This window comes from Ceratina calcarata, unplaced genomic scaffold, assembly GCF_001652005.2.
Source record: "Ceratina calcarata isolate Rehan_Ccalc_2016 unplaced genomic scaffold, ASM165200v1 scaffold151.2, whole genome shotgun sequence".
Classification (NCBI taxonomy): domain Eukaryota; kingdom Metazoa; phylum Arthropoda; class Insecta; order Hymenoptera; family Apidae; genus Ceratina; species Ceratina calcarata.
In genome coordinates this window covers 343,424-360,895 of record NW_017136308.1, presented here as the reverse complement: position 1 = coordinate 360,895, position 17,472 = coordinate 343,424, and the positions used below count along the sequence as shown (strand labels likewise).

The following is a 17,472-nucleotide window of genomic DNA, read 5'->3' as shown; positions in this document are numbered from 1 at the left end:
TCATTAACTTAATGTATGCGCTAATAAATATTGCGATAAGGAAAATGTCTGATTTACTTTGGATTAACAAATAAATGGATAAAACGAATCTTGGCATTTTTATTTTAAAATCCTTGCCCAAATGATCAATCCTAGGTACTTAACGCGTCTTTCATAGTAAATGCAGTACATTTCTCTCGATGTCTTCGAGTAATATTATCTCTTCATATAAGACTCAGAAAAATATTTTGTTTTCGTTTCTTAATATTGATTTTGGATACTAAAACTGTAAAATAAGATTTTCGTTGACTATCGATATTTTTAAACGTTTGCGAAATATTCATTGCTTTCTATTATACACTTCACTAAAGTTTATAAATGATATTAGATTGATGCGACATCTAATTTTTTCATCATATGGTGGAAAAATGTAAGAATTCCTAAACTGAAGCTTAATGGTATGGACGTTGCTTTTATCCATGCCCAGAGACTGTAAAGTGAAAGAAAATATTATAATTTACTATAATGCCATGATCTACATAGATATAATGGAGATAGTTCATTCATATATCATCTAGGCTTTAAACTGAGTCAACTTGTAAAGTTCTACAAAGCAGTGAGGATTTATTGCGAATAATTACATAATTACCTGGAACAGCAGTATATTTTATCAAGATTTTACTTATCTACAAGTATCTTGTTTTAAGAGAAAATTGATAAACTACATGGCTTAGATACATTATGAATTATGTACTTCTACTGCTTAATACTTTGTGACAAGTAATGAACTTACTTGTAAATGTTGTCATCCACCTTAAAGGGATAGGAGGTCGGAATGGAGCCGCTATCAAAGATAATGACGGGCTTAATTGGTACATCATCGGCATCGGTTTTCACTTGTTCAATCTTAAATACTACATGTTCACCTTCGATCACCTGTTAAAATAAAATTGTAAATTACCACTTCGGCTTAACATCAAGATCCATTTTTTAATACCTTCCCAAACACAGTATGCTTTCCATCTAACCATGGAGTGGGGATGGTTGTAATGAAGAATTGGCAACCATTCGTATTTGGTCCAGCGTTTGCCATACTCACATACATGGGTCCATTGTGACCGATATCAAAATTCTCATCGTCAAAATACTTTCCGTAGATACTGATAGATCCAGTCCCATCACCATTTTCTATATCTCCGCCTACATAATTTACGATATGGCCAGGTATACGATTAGAAATAAGCTCGACGAATAATGTTTTCATTCTGCTTTACATTCTTGGACAAATAATATATTTATGTAATTACCTTGTACCATAAATTTCTTAATCACTCGATGAAATCTGGTACCTTTGTACGTTTTCCCTGCTACTCCAGTTGTCGCTAAGGTGATAAAATTCTTTACGGTCTTCGGGGCAACGTCGCTAAATAATCCTATGACAATTCTTCCCGCGGGATGATCGTCGATCATGATGTCGAGGTACACTTGATCAGTGACAGTGAGCTCGCCATCCTATAAGAAAATATTTATAGCGTATTAATAAGAAACATTGATTATTCGATGAATGGAGAAGTAGGTTTGACTTGATAATATCCATTTTAAACATTAAGTTTATACTAGTTCTCAGTCTGATGACGAAGATGAAAGAAACATGATGGTTAATGAATTATTCTGAAAAATTCTCGATTTTCACAACTTTCACATCTATCTGCATTTCGCGCGGCGTATCGTGCTCGCTCACATGCTTGCAGAAAGTTATAGAGAATCGAGCGTGTGTATTAGCGTTAAGTAGACGATGGAAGCCTTACGCAGCAGTCACTATAAATGTACAGAAAACTCGTCGGATCTATACTACGATTTTATTTTATTTTTCGTTAACCGTGATTTGTGTGGAAATACATTCCCCAAATTTTATTCCAATTATCACCTTCTACCTTCACATCATAATACGAATTTTTTCCATAATTGCATTTCGATTACAATTTTATTATTATACATCGTTGCGCAATATATTTCATTATTAATTTCTGATATGTCGAAACTTTTACGCGTTAGACATAACACTTATATTTTTGAATTCAGTCCTTTTTTATTCATCATCAACAGCAAGTTGTACACGAAACTTTTCCGTCGATTTCTTTGACGTCGTTTAGCTAACGGTATACAGAAAAACACAGGTGCATCCGCGGTCAATAATTCGAACATAAAGCACGAAACGGTACCTCAAAAGTTGCGACCACTGCGACCAAGCAAGCTATCGTCAACAGAATCTTCATGGCTTCACGATTGCGTCCAGAATCCTCCGAGTTCTCTGACAGTTTCATCGTTCAACTCGCACGACGCTTAAATGTGATCAGAAGCACCGCGTGGAAAACGGACGAGCCCGGAGACGCTTGCGCGGAATATCCATTGATTCAAAGCAAAGTTCAGAATTATTGTTTCAATAATGAGATTCTGTCCGGAGCTTGCTGTTTTTTGCTGTAATTGTTTTGATTAATCCTTCATCAAGTAATTAATGTAAAATGTATAATGAAATTTTCAAATGGTTCGTGACGAAAATATACATCTAACATCAGTTGTCCGACTATATGAAATATTGTTAAATAATGAATATAATAACTATCAATATGCTTAGACATTAATTATGTACTATCACATAATTAATAATCGATACATTGTAGAAGTTATTAAAAGATCTTTCATATATCGCATCACAGCAAAAGTGTCTTCATTCGTTATGGGGTTAATAACCCTACCCAAATGTAGATCACGTACAAATAAAGATATACTTTTATGAGTCAATTTTAACCCAAATCTCAGTCATTCGACGATGACTGTTGAGCGAATCTTTCGCGAGGTCAAAGATTCTTGAAACCTGGCAGTTCAAACAACTCGACTCGCGATCGAGGCGTTTCGAGGCGCGCTCGTTAAGTCCCGTTACTCCCGATCGTCGACCGGCTCGAATATTATAAAAGCCGGACCATCGTGAATCCGTTGATAGTCATTGACGATGGAGACGAGTTGTGGATCTCGTCACGGTGCGTGTTCGTTCGCATTCGCAGTTCTTTTTGCCGTCGTACTCCTCGCGGAAGCGTCGGTGATCGGTCGAGAGAAACGAGAATTCGTAATACCGGACTGGATCGAGATCGTTGACGAGCCTGTCGCGGAGAACTCGAAGACTATTCAAAGAGCGGTCAATGTGAGGGATGCGAAAATAAGCTACGACGGGGCGCAAGTCTGGAGAGTCCAGGCTTTGGTAGAGGGACAAAAGGATTTGGTATCGAATGTGACCATGGATTTTCAAGAAGCTGGATGTTCGTAAATAGTCTGTTTATATAAAAAAATTTAATTCTCATTTCTGATTAGAGAATATATTTTGTTGAAGATGAAGAGAGTTTTTACAAGACTTATAATCCGAATATATTAGTTACTTTTATAAGCATTAAACATGTAATAAGTGTCCATCGTGTTTTTTTTATTGTTCATATACAGTACTTTCGCTATGGGTTGGTAATGAATCAACAGTGGACGTGATGGTTCGCTCGGAAGAGATTCCAAGAGTTTCTCGTTATTTGAAACAGAAGGACCTACGGTATCAAGTAGTGATCGATAATCTACAAAAAGCGATAGATGAAGAGAATCCGTTGCTCTCCGTTGAAGAAATGGAGGAATTGGAAGGCCGCAAAGGTTTGCCAATCTCGTATTTACCGTCATTGATGATTACAACTTTCTTTAACGTATATTTCATGCTTTCGTTCGTTTGATACTTCTCCATTCGCAGTACGCAAAGTTGCGATTACGATTCTTTGATGATCGATTTCGCTTGAAGCGTTTGCGTTTGACAGTGAAACGATGTTTCGCTTGTCACTTAACCCGTTCCACTGACACAAATGGTGACGACAACTTGTTCGAACATTATCGTGTAGTCGAGTCACGTAGCGAAGAAAGCTGAGAATCAATTGCCACCCATACTCAGATGTCGAAAGTGATTTCGATAAGCGAAGTTCAAATTAGAACAAATCATTTTTAAACACTCCTATTTTAAACGTTGATAGTTATTCTATCGTTCATTGATCATGATCGTTCATTAATATTAGAAAATTCAGAAGTATTCTCTAAAGAGTGTTAGCTGTTTTTCGGTTGAAAGACACCAGGTTATTGGCCTCGTGATTTAACCCGTTAACCCAGTTCTGATTTAACGACAACACTGATTAACATTAACAGTTATATATCCACGCTGGGGTCTATGCGTGTGTGTACACCTGTAGAGCACGTGTACATAGACGTTTCCGCGAACAAAGTTGTCGGTTTAATCGCGGCCCCGTTACTCGTTTCCAGTTAATCGTTGAGATGCCTGTTGGCAATCGGCCCGATTCGAAAGCTGTTTGAGATGCGCGCGGAGTCGTGAGATAAAAGAATTCAACTGGTTTCGGAAACTTTACTATCATTGTTAGAAGAATTTTTCTTAACAACACCTATCAATAAGAACCCTCAAAGTCAATGAGAACTCTGTAATAATAAAATGTAATATAGAATTCGTATGTACTATCACATAATTAATAATCGATACATTGTAGAAGTTATTAAAAGATCTTTCATATATCGCATCACAGCAAAAGTGTCTTCATTCGTTATGGGGTTAATAACCCTACCCAAATGTAGATCACGTACAAATAAAGATATACTTTTATGAGTCAATTTTAACCCAAATCTCAGTCATTCGACGATGACTGTTGAGCGAATCTTTCGCGAGGTCAAAGATTCTTGAAACCTGGCAGTTCAAACAACTCGACTCGCGATCGAGGCGTTTCGAGGCGCGCTCGTTAAGTCCCGTTACTCCCGATCGTCGACCGGCTCGAATATTATAAAAGCCGGACCATCGTGAATCCGTTGATAGTCATTGACGATGGAGACGAGTTGTGGATCTCGTCACGGTGCGTGTTCGTTCGCATTCGCAGTTCTTTTTGCCGTCGTACTCCTCGCGGAAGCGTCGGTGATCGGTCGAGAGAAACGAGAATTCGTAATACCGGACTGGATCGAGATCGTTGACGAGCCTGTCGCGGAGAACTCGAAGACTATTCAAAGAGCGGTCAATGTGAGGGATGCGAAAATAAGCTACGACGGGGCGCAAGTCTGGAGAGTCCAGGCTTTGGTAGAGGGACAAAAGGATTTGGTATCGAATGTGACCATGGATTTTCAAGAAGCTGGATGTTCGTAAATAGTCTGTTTATATAAAAAAATTTAATTCTCATTTCTGATTAGAGAATATATTTTGTTGAAGATGAAGAGAGTTTTTACAAGACTTATAATCCGAATATATTAGTTACTTTTATAAGCATTAAACATGTAATAAGTGTCCATCGTGTTTTTTTTATTGTTCATATACAGTACTTTCGCTATGGGTTGGTAATGAATCAACAGTGGACGTGATGGTTCGCTCGGAAGAGATTCCAAGAGTTTCTCGTTATTTGAAACAGAAGGACCTACGGTATCAAGTAGTGATCGATAATCTACAAAAAGCGATAGATGAAGAGAATCCGTTGCTCTCCGTTGAAGAAATGGAGGAATTGGAAGGCCGCAAAGGTTTGCCAATCTCGTATTTACCGTCATTGATGATTACAACTTTCTTTAACGTATATTTCATGCTTTCGTTCGTTTGATACTTCTCCATTCGCAGTACGCAAAGTTGCGATTACGATTCTTTGATGATCGATTTCGCTTGAAGCGTTTGCGTTTGACAGTGAAACGATGTTTCGCTTGTCACTTAACCCGTTCCACTGACACAAATGGTGACGACAACTTGTTCGAACATTATCGTGTAGTCGAGTCACGTAGCGAAGAAAGCTGAGAATCAATTGCCACCCATACTCAGATGTCGAAAGTGATTTCGATAAGCGAAGTTCAAATTAGAACAAATCATTTTTAAACACTCCTATTTTAAACGTTGATAGTTATTCTATCGTTCATTGATCATGATCGTTCATTAATATTAGAAAATTCAGAAGTATTCTCTAAAGAGTGTTAGCTGTTTTTCGGTTGAAAGACACCAGGTTATTGGCCTCGTGATTTAACCCGTTAACCCAGTTCTGATTTAACGACAACACTGATTAACATTAACAGTTATATATCCACGCTGGGGTCTATGCGTGTGTGTACACCTGTAGAGCACGTGTACATAGACGTTTCCGCGAACAAAGTTGTCGGTTTAATCGCGGCCCCGTTACTCGTTTCCAGTTAATCGTTGAGATGCCTGTTGGCAATCGGCCCGATTCGAAAGCTGTTTGAGATGTGCGCGGAGTCGTGAATAAAAGAATTCAACTGGTTTCGGAAACTTTACTATCATTGTTAGAAGAATTTTTCTTAACAACACCTATCAATAAGAACCCTCAAAGTCAATGAGAACTCTGTAATAATAAAATGTAATATAGAATTCGTAAGGATACGAGACCAGGCGTCGAATTATCAGAGCGCTCTCAAGAAACAAGAAAATATTTCTCCCTCCAGACCGCCAATATTAATTAACAATATCATAATCAGTTACATCGACTAACAGACAGAATTACGACGCTAAGCTTTTGAGTAATTTTCTAGCTCGTTACGCTTGGTGGCAGGGAGTCGCGATCAAGGCGCCAAGTAGATATTCTCGTCCTCGTCCTCTTCGTTATCCTGTAGCTAGCGTTCATGGTGTGGGTGGCCCTTGGCGCTTCAGGGGTGAGCTTCTCGCGCGCATAATCCGCTTCGTCGATTCAGAACCATTTTCTTTTTAATTTCATTCTGAATGCGTTCGTATAATATAAATATCAATAATTGATTAATCGTCTCTGAATCTACGGAGCGGAATGTTCTCACGTATCATTTAAGAACACCGAACGTGCAACCTGTGAATAATCTTGAAGGTGACTGATTGGCAGGACATAGAATGGAATGGACCACTTATCATCGACTCGAAGACATTCATGGGTATCTCGATTATCTTGCTCAGACTTTCCCCGACGTTTGTTCTGTTGTCAGCATCGGTAATTCTGTCGAAGGGAGACCGCTTAAGGTACATAAAATAAAAGCAGTGTATTTTATATCAACAATCTTAATTTATTTGCCAATATTCGACTTAAATATGTACAAGCACTTGCCATCTGTGTAGTGTTTTGATTATAATAATAAATTTCCTTTGATAACACTAGATTTTATTAAAAATAATGAAATATTGCCATAGGTTATAAGAATCAGCAATGGGAAACAAAATGCACCAGCACTATGGATCGATGGAGGCATCCATGCTCGAGAGTGGATATCACCAGCGACGGTCACTTATATTATCAACCATTTAGTCGAAAACAGCGAGAGCCTCGATGCTGACTATTACATTCTACCAGTGGCAAACCCTGACGGATACGAATACACGTTCACGAGAGATCGTTTATGGAGAAAGAACAGGAAACGGGCTGTGGGTAGTATGTGCACTGGCGTTGACCTTAATAGAAACTTCGGCTATCGATGGGGCGGCATGGGCACCAGCAAAGATCCTTGCCGTGAAATTTATGCTGGCTCCGGACCGTTCTCAGAGCCGGAGACCAATGCTATTCGAAATTTCTTTGAAGCTAGCGCTGCCAATTTCAAAGTAAGTCTAATAGATTTAAACTATACTTTATGAATAAATTAAATTAATATGAAATATCTTTTATGGCTTTTAAAATTATGATCCTATTAAATTTTATTATGAAGTATCAATTATGATTAATTTTTTCTAGGCATATCTAACATTTCACAGTTATGGACAGTACATCCTCTATCCATGGGGTTATGATAAACGCGTTCCTCCCGATTACGCAGATCTTGAAAGCGTTGGCAGAGAAGTAGCTGTATCGATGAGGAAAGCGGACAGCGCCAGTAGCTCTTATACAGTCGGAAACAGCGCTACCACCCTTTACGCAGCGGCTGGTGGCTCAGACGATTGGGCTAAGGCAATTTTGAAACTCAAGTATGCATACACGATCGAGCTGAGAGACACTGGAAAATTCGGATTCGTTTTACCGTCGCGTTACATAATTCCGACGGCGAAGGAAGCATTGGCTGCAGTGATGGTTGTCACAGAAGCTTGCAAGTCTTTGTAATCTTAAATCTTACAATTAGTACAATTGTATAAATTACTATTCGTCATTGTATGTATGGTGCATATGTGTAGTGTAATTATTAGAGGATAAGACGTGTGACGACGAACAATATTTATTGAATAAAACAAACAAACAATTTCTTAGTTTAATTATTTATGAATAGTTTAATACGATTATCTTAACCCACGTGAGGAAGGCGGATACTCTGGTGTAAACCGATGGTGCGTTCTTCCCGCCGCATGGGAATATTCCCCATGAAACGATCCCTACGATTTCTGCTTCCTCAAATTGGTTTCTCAAGACTAGAGGTCCTCCCGAATCGCCCTGTAGGACAAATATATATTTAAAAATTAGAATTGAACCCTTGAAAACTGCGTTAGTATCCAAATTACATAAGTTAGAAACGTAGTTAGAAACTAATTGTTGAGTACCTTGCAAGCTGATAAACTACCATCCAAGGGTCCCGTGCAAATATTTGTGGAATGGAGAGGATTCTTTTCTTTAGGTTTTAATGTTTTGTCCAACGTCGTTTTGCACAAATCGTAATCAATGATTGGTAAAATGGCGGCTTGAAGGTTTTCGGGAATTTCTGGTTCCCGAGTCCTTCCGATGCTGCCCCAACCAGTGAGCATAGCTTCACCCGTAGGAATCGAGTTAAGGTAAGGCAATGAAACAGTTGAAACAAATGGATTTAATTCGAATGGTTCTTCTACTTGCATCAATGCAATATCGTATGGTCCTATACTCCTAAAGCAATATAAAATATAAATGTTAACAGTAATAACTATTGGAATATTTAAAAAAATAAAATAGTAAGACCTTAAATAAATTACGCTGCATATCAAGAAACTCACCCATCATATCGTGGATGAACAAACGATTTGGTTACCAGTCTTTTTTGTTCGGTATCTTCAACGATTCCCAACGTGTATTTTCCAGCAAATATTGTAAATTCTCCGTTCGGTGGTGGCAAAGTTTTGCAATGGCCAGCCGTCAGTATCCAGCCAGCTGTCAGTAAGCTGCCCCCACAAACGTGTCTCGGTCGAATTTTTCGTTCCGGATGTCCCCAATGTATCGAAACTTGCCAAGGGTGCAACCCTTTTTCTGCATCCTTCCCACCGACAATCCTCGTTGGTCTTTGTGCCAGCATCGCCAAATTGGAAACCATTCCTATTGACGGAAGAACGCATTAAAATATATATACATATATTATATAATATATTAGCTTATATGTACATGTGAATAAATTGCAAATAAAATCCGTGATACTTTATACCTTCTGAACAGAATTCAAAAATGGAACCTGTACATTAAAATTCACTTGTCCTCGTGGAGTGAACTCGATTCTCATCTCTGAATAAATTGATAACATGTAATTGAACAAAAACGATCGTTTCTTACCATTCTCTTCAACACACAATACGAAACCGACACTTAAAACTACCAACAATTTCTGAAGAACGCAACAAACGCTCGACATTTCGTACAAATTTCGCGCTGCTTGATCCGTCCGAGAAATCTGTTGGAATGGCAACGAAAGTGAGAGCAGTCAATCGCGGAAAATCATTCTAAAGAAGAACCGGATCTTTCTTCCTACTTGCACGGTCAGGAGCTAGTTTCCGGTTTTGTGCGAACGTTCTACTTTTTATGGTAAACTACGCTCAAGGTGCAGATTTATTTTCAACTTGCCATGAACACGTTACGCCGTAATTCACAGTTTTATTTGTATATCATTAAACAGAATGATATAACATTAATGCATTGATTTGATCTTTTTATTAAAATATTCTTAAATACATTGATACACTCGTATAATTCACTTCTTATAAATATGTATCCTAATTAGTAGCGATAATATTATTTATCCAAGCGACGTAGGGCTTAATAGCAGTATATATCAACGGTGCTTCTGAAGTTCCGGTTGGTAAGATTCCCCAAGTAACGATTCCAGCAAGCTGTGGCAGGTTTGTCGTGGAATTAGTGATAACCAATGGGCTGCCAGTGTCACCCTGAGATTACAATCAAAACTAATGAAATGACTCTCTTTAGGACCTAAAATGTTTTATAAATATGAAAATGATTGATTCCTCACAATATACGCTGGAAAACCATTATCATGCGTTCCAGTGCAGATGTTAAGTGAGTCCACAGGATTAGGACCAGTAAGGTTTTCTACAGCCTTCTTGCAATCAGTGTAAAACATGATCGGCAGTACAGCCTTCTGCAGTCTATTGGGTATAATTGGAGTACTGGTTCTAGATGTTGACCCCCAACCAGATAGCGTGGCGTTTCCGGTTAACGTGGCTGTTGTGTTTGTTAAATTAATTGCCTTGACCCAGGAATTGAGTACCAGAGGACGTTCCAGCTTTATCAACGCGATATCATTGGAGCTGATATCGCTAGACATTGTTAAGAACATATTTTATATAAATTGTCAATTGCTGGTCAAATAAAAAGGTTTGATTACTAATTACCCGTTGTAAGAAGGATATACAATAATTTTATCGACATGGACGGCTTGCTCGTGCGCCTCCGTCATTTTTAAATTAAATTTCCCAGCTTTAACGAGAAGGTCACCATAACTCGGTACCGATAGACCACATTGCCCGGCGGTAACAATCCACCGGCTATTCACAATAGCGCCGCTGCAGAAGTGAGAGTAGCCAGAAAGCCATCCCCACTGTAAGGAAACATGCCACGGAAATTCTCCATCTCTTGCCTCTACCGCTGTATCAACGCGGTTGTCGAACAGTGGTAGAACGTAGCCTCGATGCGGTTTAAAAAGATCTGCAAAACAAACCAAACGAATTATTTAAAATTGTTACCGTAAGAATATGAAGTCTCCTCATTTTAAGTGATTCCAACGGTTTAATTAATAATTGTGGATGATGAGACAAAATAATATCAATGCAAATTAACGTACTTGCGGTAACCGTTGCGAGGAGCGCAATGAGAACGATGGATTTGAAGAACATTTTCGTAAAGTGATTGATTTCTATAGATTTACAGTTTATATACTGCCATCAGCGATAACAATTTCTCTTATCGAAACAGTTTTATATGTTTTTACGAAGTCTTTAAACAGGTGATATGTTATTTGCTTCCAAGAACGATTAATGGATTGTAAGAAATTCAATATCGTGGACTTCATTCAGTATATGTTAATTAACAAAAGTAGCTTTATTTAATTTACATTTAACTCGAATTTATGAATTAGATATGTTTCGTAAGAGACTTATCACTGTTGAGGCCTTCGGTCGTAATATCAGAGTCAGAAAATATTGTATCCGCGCGCATTCTATTACATGATGAAGTTACCTGCAATGCTGACAAAACTTGGGTAGTAACTCTTATCGGACGCGACTTACACTCGGAAGTTTCCACACCAGTGAACAATGAATATGTCCTTGATAAGATGTGATAAGTAACTATTAATTGTAACAGTGAATTCTTTAAATTATGATGAAACACAAATGAAGGAACAGCAGAAGGCTGGTCGCTTCTTTTGTACTGGAAATCGAGCCCGGGACTTGCGCTTGCTGGGCGATTGCATTGATCATTGATTATGAGCTATTCAATAGACTGTAATTCTTCCAGACCTTATAAACATCGAAACATCAGAATGCCGATTCTCTACAAAGATTAATTACATACATCTAACTCCTTGGATTTTGCCCCCATACAAACATAGACAAGTATGTATTGCCCTTAGTGGTACATGATATGTACTTGGATCCAAAATCCAATGAATTAGGTGTGTGACTAATCACATTACACAATTTGTTTAATACCAACAATTCTTGTTTTTGTATTAATGCGATTCTCCGTAGCCGTGTTCAAACTCATTTTTATCAATGAAAGTAAATGTTCAGATAAGATTAAGCGGAAAGCTGTGTGAATCTATTTTAAGTACAGAGTTGTTAATCTGAGAAAGAAAGTAGATTAAAACGTAATAAAAGGAAATCAATAATAATCAAATCTTAGAAGGCTAAAGAATCTCCCGCGTTATCATAAAACTTTGTCACTCTGTTTAATCCGTTCAGAGAATTAAGGCTGCACGTCAAGTCATAAGAAAGTGAGAGTAATTGCGGAAATGTATTCCGAGAGGGAGAGATTAGATTCTCTTGCTGACAGCTTGTTTAAAACTAGTATGATCTGTTCTAGAAACATACAAATTTTTATATGAGTCGTGGACATTCGTATACATATGAAAACTTTAATTAAAACAACAAAAGAATAAGAGAACAGATGTGATATTTATTTAATATTTATTATGGGTACATATAATTTACATCTTTGGTTATGACAAAAAGCTATCTTTCGATTTTTATAAAAACTTAAATTGTATGTTACAAAATAAATCGTTTTAGTTCTTGGCAATAGTTTTTTGAATCCAGTCGACGAAAGCAGACGTCTTGGTGTATACTGATGGAGCACCCTTAGTTCCACATGGTACGATTCCCCAGGAAACAATACCAATGACCTCCGGGGATCCATTATTGTTGAGGATCAATGGACCGCCGGAATCGCCCTAAAGTTGCGATTGAAATTAATAGAGTAATTTTATTCAATCGAAGATATGAATGGATTTTGAAAAATAGTTCTTACGTTGCAAGCCGAGTAACCACCAGTGAGTGGTCCGGTACAAACGTTGGTGTTCTCTAACGGAGATGGGCCAGTAAGTTTCTCAATGGCCTGCTTGCAATCACTCAGTCCGACGATAGGCAGTTCAGCTTTTTGGAGTTTGTCGGGCATAACCGGGCTGTTGGTTTTCGATATAGAACCCCAACCAGTTAGAATAGCATTTCCGGATGGCTCGCTATTTGCCTTCGGCAGATTGATCGCCTTAACTGCACTGTTGAGTTTCAGAGGTGATGCCAGCTTCAATAAAGCGATGTCGTACGGAGCCACTCCTCTAAAATACCACAAGTTACAAAGATATTAAACGAAGATTCGATCAAAGCGCCTAACATTTGATTAGTAGAATAGCAATGTTACCCAGGGTAGCTTTCGTGGACAATCGATTTCACAACCTTTACGGATTGTTCATTACCCTCCACCTTCTTCAGGTCATGTTTACCAGCCTTAACGACAAATGTACCGTAGTTTGGGACTGCTTCAGCACAATGTCCGGCAGTGAGTATCCATTGGCTGTTAATGATGGAGCCACCGCAAAAATGAGAGAGACTATTGAACACTCCCCATTGCAAAGAGACTTGCCATGGGTATTGTCCTGGTGTAGCTTCGCTTCCACCAACTATGCGGGTGTCTAGCAATGGCAGAACGTAGCCTTGGTAAGGCTTTGCTGTAAATAAAAGCAATCAACATTTATTAATAATGAATGAATTTAACACTTAGGACAAACGTGTATTTCATTAAATGCGAAAAGAACACTACGTAGTTTTTCGTTAGATATAAAATTTGAAAATTAATAATGTGATCGTTCTTGATGAATTAAACATAAATCAGCATGCTGGTGATTGCAACTACTAGAGAACTGAATAAAAATTCTAAGAATAAGGTAAAATACAATTATTATTGTTCGGTAGTAATTGAAGGTTGACTTACTGGCGGCGGCCACTGCAAGAAGAGCGGAGAGGATGATGAACTTGGAAGACATTTCGATGGTATGATGATTATTGGTTTGACCAAAGCTTTTATACTTCGGTTAATTGGATATCAGTCATAGCATCTTATCGGAAAGACGTCTTAATCCACGTAGCACTTGAAGATATGAGTCCAAATATAATTTTCTGTTAGAGATTTAATTCTCGTTTCACTTTGATTGATGATGACCATTACATCTTATCAATTTTGCACACGGTAGAGATACTTTTTGATAGGAAAATCGGTAAATCCCATGCTATAAGACAGTGCTACTTTTCTATCAGATTGTGAGATAGCGACCCTCAATGTAATTAGTTTATTATCATTACTTATAATTATTGCTATCGATTATTTTCATACATTCTGAATGAGAATATAGTTTGTCGAGTCCTCTACTTAAGTGTATTATGTATATGTATATAATACTTGTATGTATATTATATATTTATATAAGTGGACCAACAATGGTATTTGACGAGAAAACTCTATTTTTCGACCATAGAGCCTAAATTTCCCGGCCAAAGGGCAAAAAAACTCTATTTTCGGTCCACTTTATGTTAATACGTCTAATAATAGAATGTCTAACATAAAATGTTTTCTAATTATGCGTCTGCAGATTTTCATGCAAAATCAAACATTTATGGTATAAAATTGAATCATTAAGAGTAATCATTTTTATTCTTCGTGCTAATATCCCGCTTTAACGACCGTTTAGCACGCATTAAATTAGCGAGATTGATATGATTGTGATCATTAGATTTCGATATCGATAACTGCATTTTATCAATTAGCAAACAATTTTCATCGTCTGGATATCCGCTTATCGATCCTTTTTATCAATCCATATGTAATTATATTCGTACAATACAAACAAAGCTATGTTAAAAATAACAACATCGCTGCGTTTTATCAATTTAATTACTTCCTTTATTTCGAAAAGTTGTATACATTATTCGTCATTTTTTGTTATTCTTCAAAGCAAGCTGGTAGTCATTGGTTAAATTGAATACTCGAAAAAAAATACAAAACGAGAGAAGATCAAAAGTGAATTTAGAAATTATTTCATGTGTTCATGAATCCAGTCAACGTAGGAGGCGACGCGGGTGTACACGGATGGCATCTTGCTAACTCCGCATGGCATCATGCCCCAGGAGACGATACCGACTTGGACGGCGTTGTCTCCAGATCCTTGGGCAAGTGGGCCACCAGAGTCACCCTGTAAATAAAATAAATCTATCAATCCCCTGCTCTGTGAAAGCATAAAATATTCTATCGTTCAATTTGAAGATACTCGGTCTCATTTTCGAAACAAGACTGCTGAGTATACACGAATAAATTATTCCAATTCACGTAATAATTACAAATGAGTTTAATCACTTACGGAGCAGGCGGATATTTCCTTTCCAGCGGATCCACTGCAGACTTGCGTGTCGAAGATTTCCGGTTGTTGACCAATGGAACTTGCGCTCTTAAGTTCCTCCAAGCACTGAGCGTTGTCCTCAATAGGAACGACAGCCTTTTGGAGAGTATTTGGCAGGGAAGGTAACACTCCCTTAGAAGTTGATCCCCATCCGGAGAGAATAGCTTCACCGGTTTGTTTCTGTCCTTGCGTGGGCAGCTTAATAGGCTTTACCAAATTGTTCAATTTCAGAGGAGTCTTCAAATGCAACAGAGCGATGTCATGTTGCGCTACACCACTACGAGATCACAGATAAAATCATGTTAGTGAGTAAAGTGATATAGTAGTTTATTTGCATTAAAGTAGCATCAATCATGTCGAGAATGTCTTTTATCTTATCCATTTGGTTTTAGAAGTAGGACAAATTGGAACGACATTACTATCGAATTCCAAACTATGGCATTCTTTTGAAATACTGTTATTACTTCCTTCGTCTCTTCTTTGACTTCAGAATTAAAAAATGTATGCAATCAGAAGGATTCATTACCCCTTGTAGCCACTGTGGACAATACTCTTGTCGACCTCAACCAGTTGTTCTTGCGATTCGGATTTGTTCAATAAGTATTTTCCAGCAACGACTCTAGATTTGCCAACTTTCATGACACAGTGGCCCGCGGTTAAGATCCAATGCTCATTCAGGATGGAACCACCGCAGGAGTGGCTGTATTGCGTTATGGGTGGGATTCCCCATTGAATAGAAACCTGGTACGGAAATTCGCCACGTGCGGCATCTACTCCGTCCGTGATGCGTGGTGTCAGGTTGTAGGGCACTGCCCAGCAAACTATAAAATAAATTCAATAAATCATATCAATATTCATATCTATTAAAGATTGATTTAAAATTTCATGGATTAGAATTATTTAAATGTAATATCTATTATTTAAAACTTCTTACAATTAATGTACATATATTAATATAGACCAGTGTGTTTAATAATGAAAGATCATCGAATGGTATATTTAATAAAACATTACTCTTTGATACAATTTTGAAGTTGGTAAATAGAGCATGATTCACTTACCCTGGAGGACGAGGACAGAGGCTAGAATACACTTGGTGAACATTGTTGTACGATTGTCTCAGCACAACTCTGTGATTTGAGTCGAAATTACGATTTATATACGTGTTGCATCTCGATAACTGACGATAATTTTCAATTGTAATCGATAACAAGATCACTTGATGATATTCTTCTGTTAAAGATGTTTATATTAAAGAAGATACTCTTCAATTTTCATGGTTTATCTTGCAATATCGAGACCACGATTTTCTAATAATACGATGTTACCACAGTCAAAATAATCATATCGTATTGATTGCGCAGATACCTCATCGTTATATCCGATAACTCTTACTCGTATCTTCTTTGAGAGGAGAAAATTTTCACGTTGGGAATCCTCAATACAAGATGTATCAAAACTAACGGCGATGTGTACTACTTTTAGTTATTTTCGGTCAAAAAACAATAAGTTGGGTATACTTCGCTTACTAAATCACGGAACTGCTTCTTTTCTTAACACGTTAATTTATTTATTTAGTCAGTACTTACATTACATCTACATATATTAAAACTTTTTTTTAATTAAATACATTATACACACATTCTATGTTAATTTCATTTACATATACATATTCTTTATAATTCTGTTAATACTTTACAATATTTACACATCATTCTAGAGAGTACAAACGAAAGTTTATGCTGAATAGCAATAATGTTTGCTCAATTCTACTATTATAACGACGCATCTGTTACAATACAGAATTTAAAGATAAGTAATTCTTGTTGAACTTTACTACCAGAAAATTTGGTAATAAAACATAATTAAACATGCGCAATCTCCGATTTTGATCAATCTCTGTGTCAAGTTTATCAATACATGGTGCACAAATTATCGCTGTCTGCCAGATTCTTCGACCGATATTCCAGTCACGTTTCTTATCACTATCGATGGGAGAAGCAGATCGGTAAGTAGCAGTGCTTGGAATTTTTGTGATCAATGTTTCATTTATCGATTTCACGTGCTGCCAGTGACTAGACGCGCGATCGTTCTTATTCCGGCCCAAATTTCACGAGCGGTGGGTACGATCTGCGACGCCGGAAGTAAAAAGCCGTAAGTGCCACGATCACGAAGTTCCACAGTGTAAACGTACTTTATTCCAGCTACGCCTTTTGCCCAATCATCTGAAGCGCCTGTAATTCAAGTATTTTAAATCCCATTTGAAAATTACATAAGTTTATATACAAAGCTCAATGCGTTCTGTGCTTTTAATAAATTATGAATATCAAAGCATTCTTATTTCCACTGTTGAAT

At 37.5% G+C, this 17,472-nt stretch overlaps 5 protein-coding genes across 5 annotated transcripts in view; 1 reads left to right on the top strand and 4 right to left on the bottom strand.

Moving 5' to 3' along the window:
* Positions 1–79: 79 nt before the first annotated feature.
* LOC108632054 (peptidyl-prolyl cis-trans isomerase A2) lies at positions 80–2,336 on the bottom strand. Its single transcript, XM_018036351.2, has 5 exons — positions 2,202–2,336; positions 1,287–1,491; positions 977–1,179; positions 773–915; positions 80–469 (listed from the first exon to the last, which is right to left on the bottom strand). Exons 1-5 carry the CDS (start codon positions 2,301–2,303, stop codon positions 364–366), a joined length of 759 nt encoding a protein of 252 aa, XP_017891840.1. The 5' UTR covers positions 2,304–2,336; the 3' UTR covers positions 80–363.
* Positions 2,337–3,641: 1,305 nt separating this feature from the next.
* On the top strand, positions 3,642–8,090 carry LOC108632034 (carboxypeptidase B). The gene is made up of 6 exons (XM_026819411.1): positions 3,642–3,666; positions 4,938–5,189; positions 5,368–5,562; positions 6,891–7,024; positions 7,193–7,597; positions 7,728–8,090. The coding sequence occupies exons 1-6, from the start codon at positions 3,642–3,644 to the stop codon at positions 8,088–8,090; spliced, it is 1,374 nt and encodes a 457-aa protein (XP_026675212.1).
* Positions 8,091–8,243: 153 nt separating this feature from the next.
* On the bottom strand, positions 8,244–13,710 carry LOC108632033 (transmembrane protease serine 9). Its single transcript, XM_018036329.1, has 8 exons — positions 13,659–13,710; positions 13,089–13,380; positions 12,699–13,005; positions 12,469–12,621; positions 9,492–9,543; positions 8,945–9,260; positions 8,522–8,837; positions 8,244–8,414 (listed from the first exon to the last, which is right to left on the bottom strand). Exons 1-8 carry the CDS (start codon positions 13,708–13,710, stop codon positions 8,244–8,246), a joined length of 1,659 nt encoding a protein of 552 aa, XP_017891818.1.
* Positions 13,711–14,754: 1,044 nt separating this feature from the next.
* Positions 14,755–16,221, bottom strand: LOC108632032 (trypsin-1). The gene is made up of 4 exons (XM_018036328.1): positions 16,179–16,221; positions 15,644–15,938; positions 15,079–15,394; positions 14,755–14,913 (listed from the first exon to the last, which is right to left on the bottom strand). The coding sequence occupies exons 1-4, from the start codon at positions 16,219–16,221 to the stop codon at positions 14,755–14,757; spliced, it is 813 nt and encodes a 270-aa protein (XP_017891817.1).
* Positions 16,222–16,796: 575 nt separating this feature from the next.
* The window catches only part of LOC108632053 (carboxypeptidase B), a 5,237-nt gene continuing 4,561 nt past the window's right edge, over positions 16,797–17,472 (bottom strand). Inside the window, exon 9 of the mRNA XM_018036350.2 lies at positions 16,797–17,351. Within this exon, the coding sequence (XP_017891839.1) occupies positions 17,176–17,351 (176 nt within the window). The 3' untranslated portion in view covers positions 16,797–17,175. The remainder of the gene's footprint in view (positions 17,352–17,472) is intronic.

Coding starts and splice junctions, on each gene's coding strand:
- LOC108632054 (XM_018036351.2), bottom strand. CDS start 2,303: ATGAAACTGTCAGAGAACTCGGAGGATTCTGGACGCAATCGTGAAGCC. Junction 916..976: donor AGCATACTGTGTTTGGGAAG/GTATTAAAAAAT, acceptor TTATTTTAACAG/GTGATCGAAGGTGAACATGT. Junction 470..772: donor GTGGATGACAACATTTACAA/GTAAGTTCATTA, acceptor TTCACTTTACAG/TCTCTGGGCATGGATAAAAG.
- LOC108632034 (XM_026819411.1), top strand. CDS start 3,642: ATGGAGGAATTGGAAGGCCGCAAAG. Junction 5,190..5,367: donor GGATTTTCAAGAAGCTGGAT/GTTCGTAAATAG, acceptor GTTCATATACAG/TACTTTCGCTATGGGTTGGT. Junction 7,598..7,727: donor CTAGCGCTGCCAATTTCAAA/GTAAGTCTAATA, acceptor AATTTTTTCTAG/GCATATCTAACATTTCACAG.
- LOC108632033 (XM_018036329.1), bottom strand. CDS start 13,710: ATGTCTTCCAAGTTCATCATCCTCTCCGCTCTTCTTGCAGTGGCCGCC. Junction 13,381..13,658: donor TCTTGCAGTGGCCGCCGCCA/GTAAGTCAACCT, acceptor AGCCTTACCAAG/GCTACGTTCTGCCATTGCTA. Junction 13,006..13,088: donor GTCCACGAAAGCTACCCTGG/GTAACATTGCTA, acceptor GTGGTATTTTAG/AGGAGTGGCTCCGTACGACA.
- LOC108632032 (XM_018036328.1), bottom strand. CDS start 16,221: ATGTTCACCAAGTGTATTCTAGCCTCTGTCCTCGTCCTCCAGG. Junction 15,939..16,178: donor CTCTGTCCTCGTCCTCCAGG/GTAAGTGAATCA, acceptor TTTATTTTATAG/TTTGCTGGGCAGTGCCCTAC. Junction 15,395..15,643: donor GTCCACAGTGGCTACAAGGG/GTAATGAATCCT, acceptor GTGATCTCGTAG/TGGTGTAGCGCAACATGACA.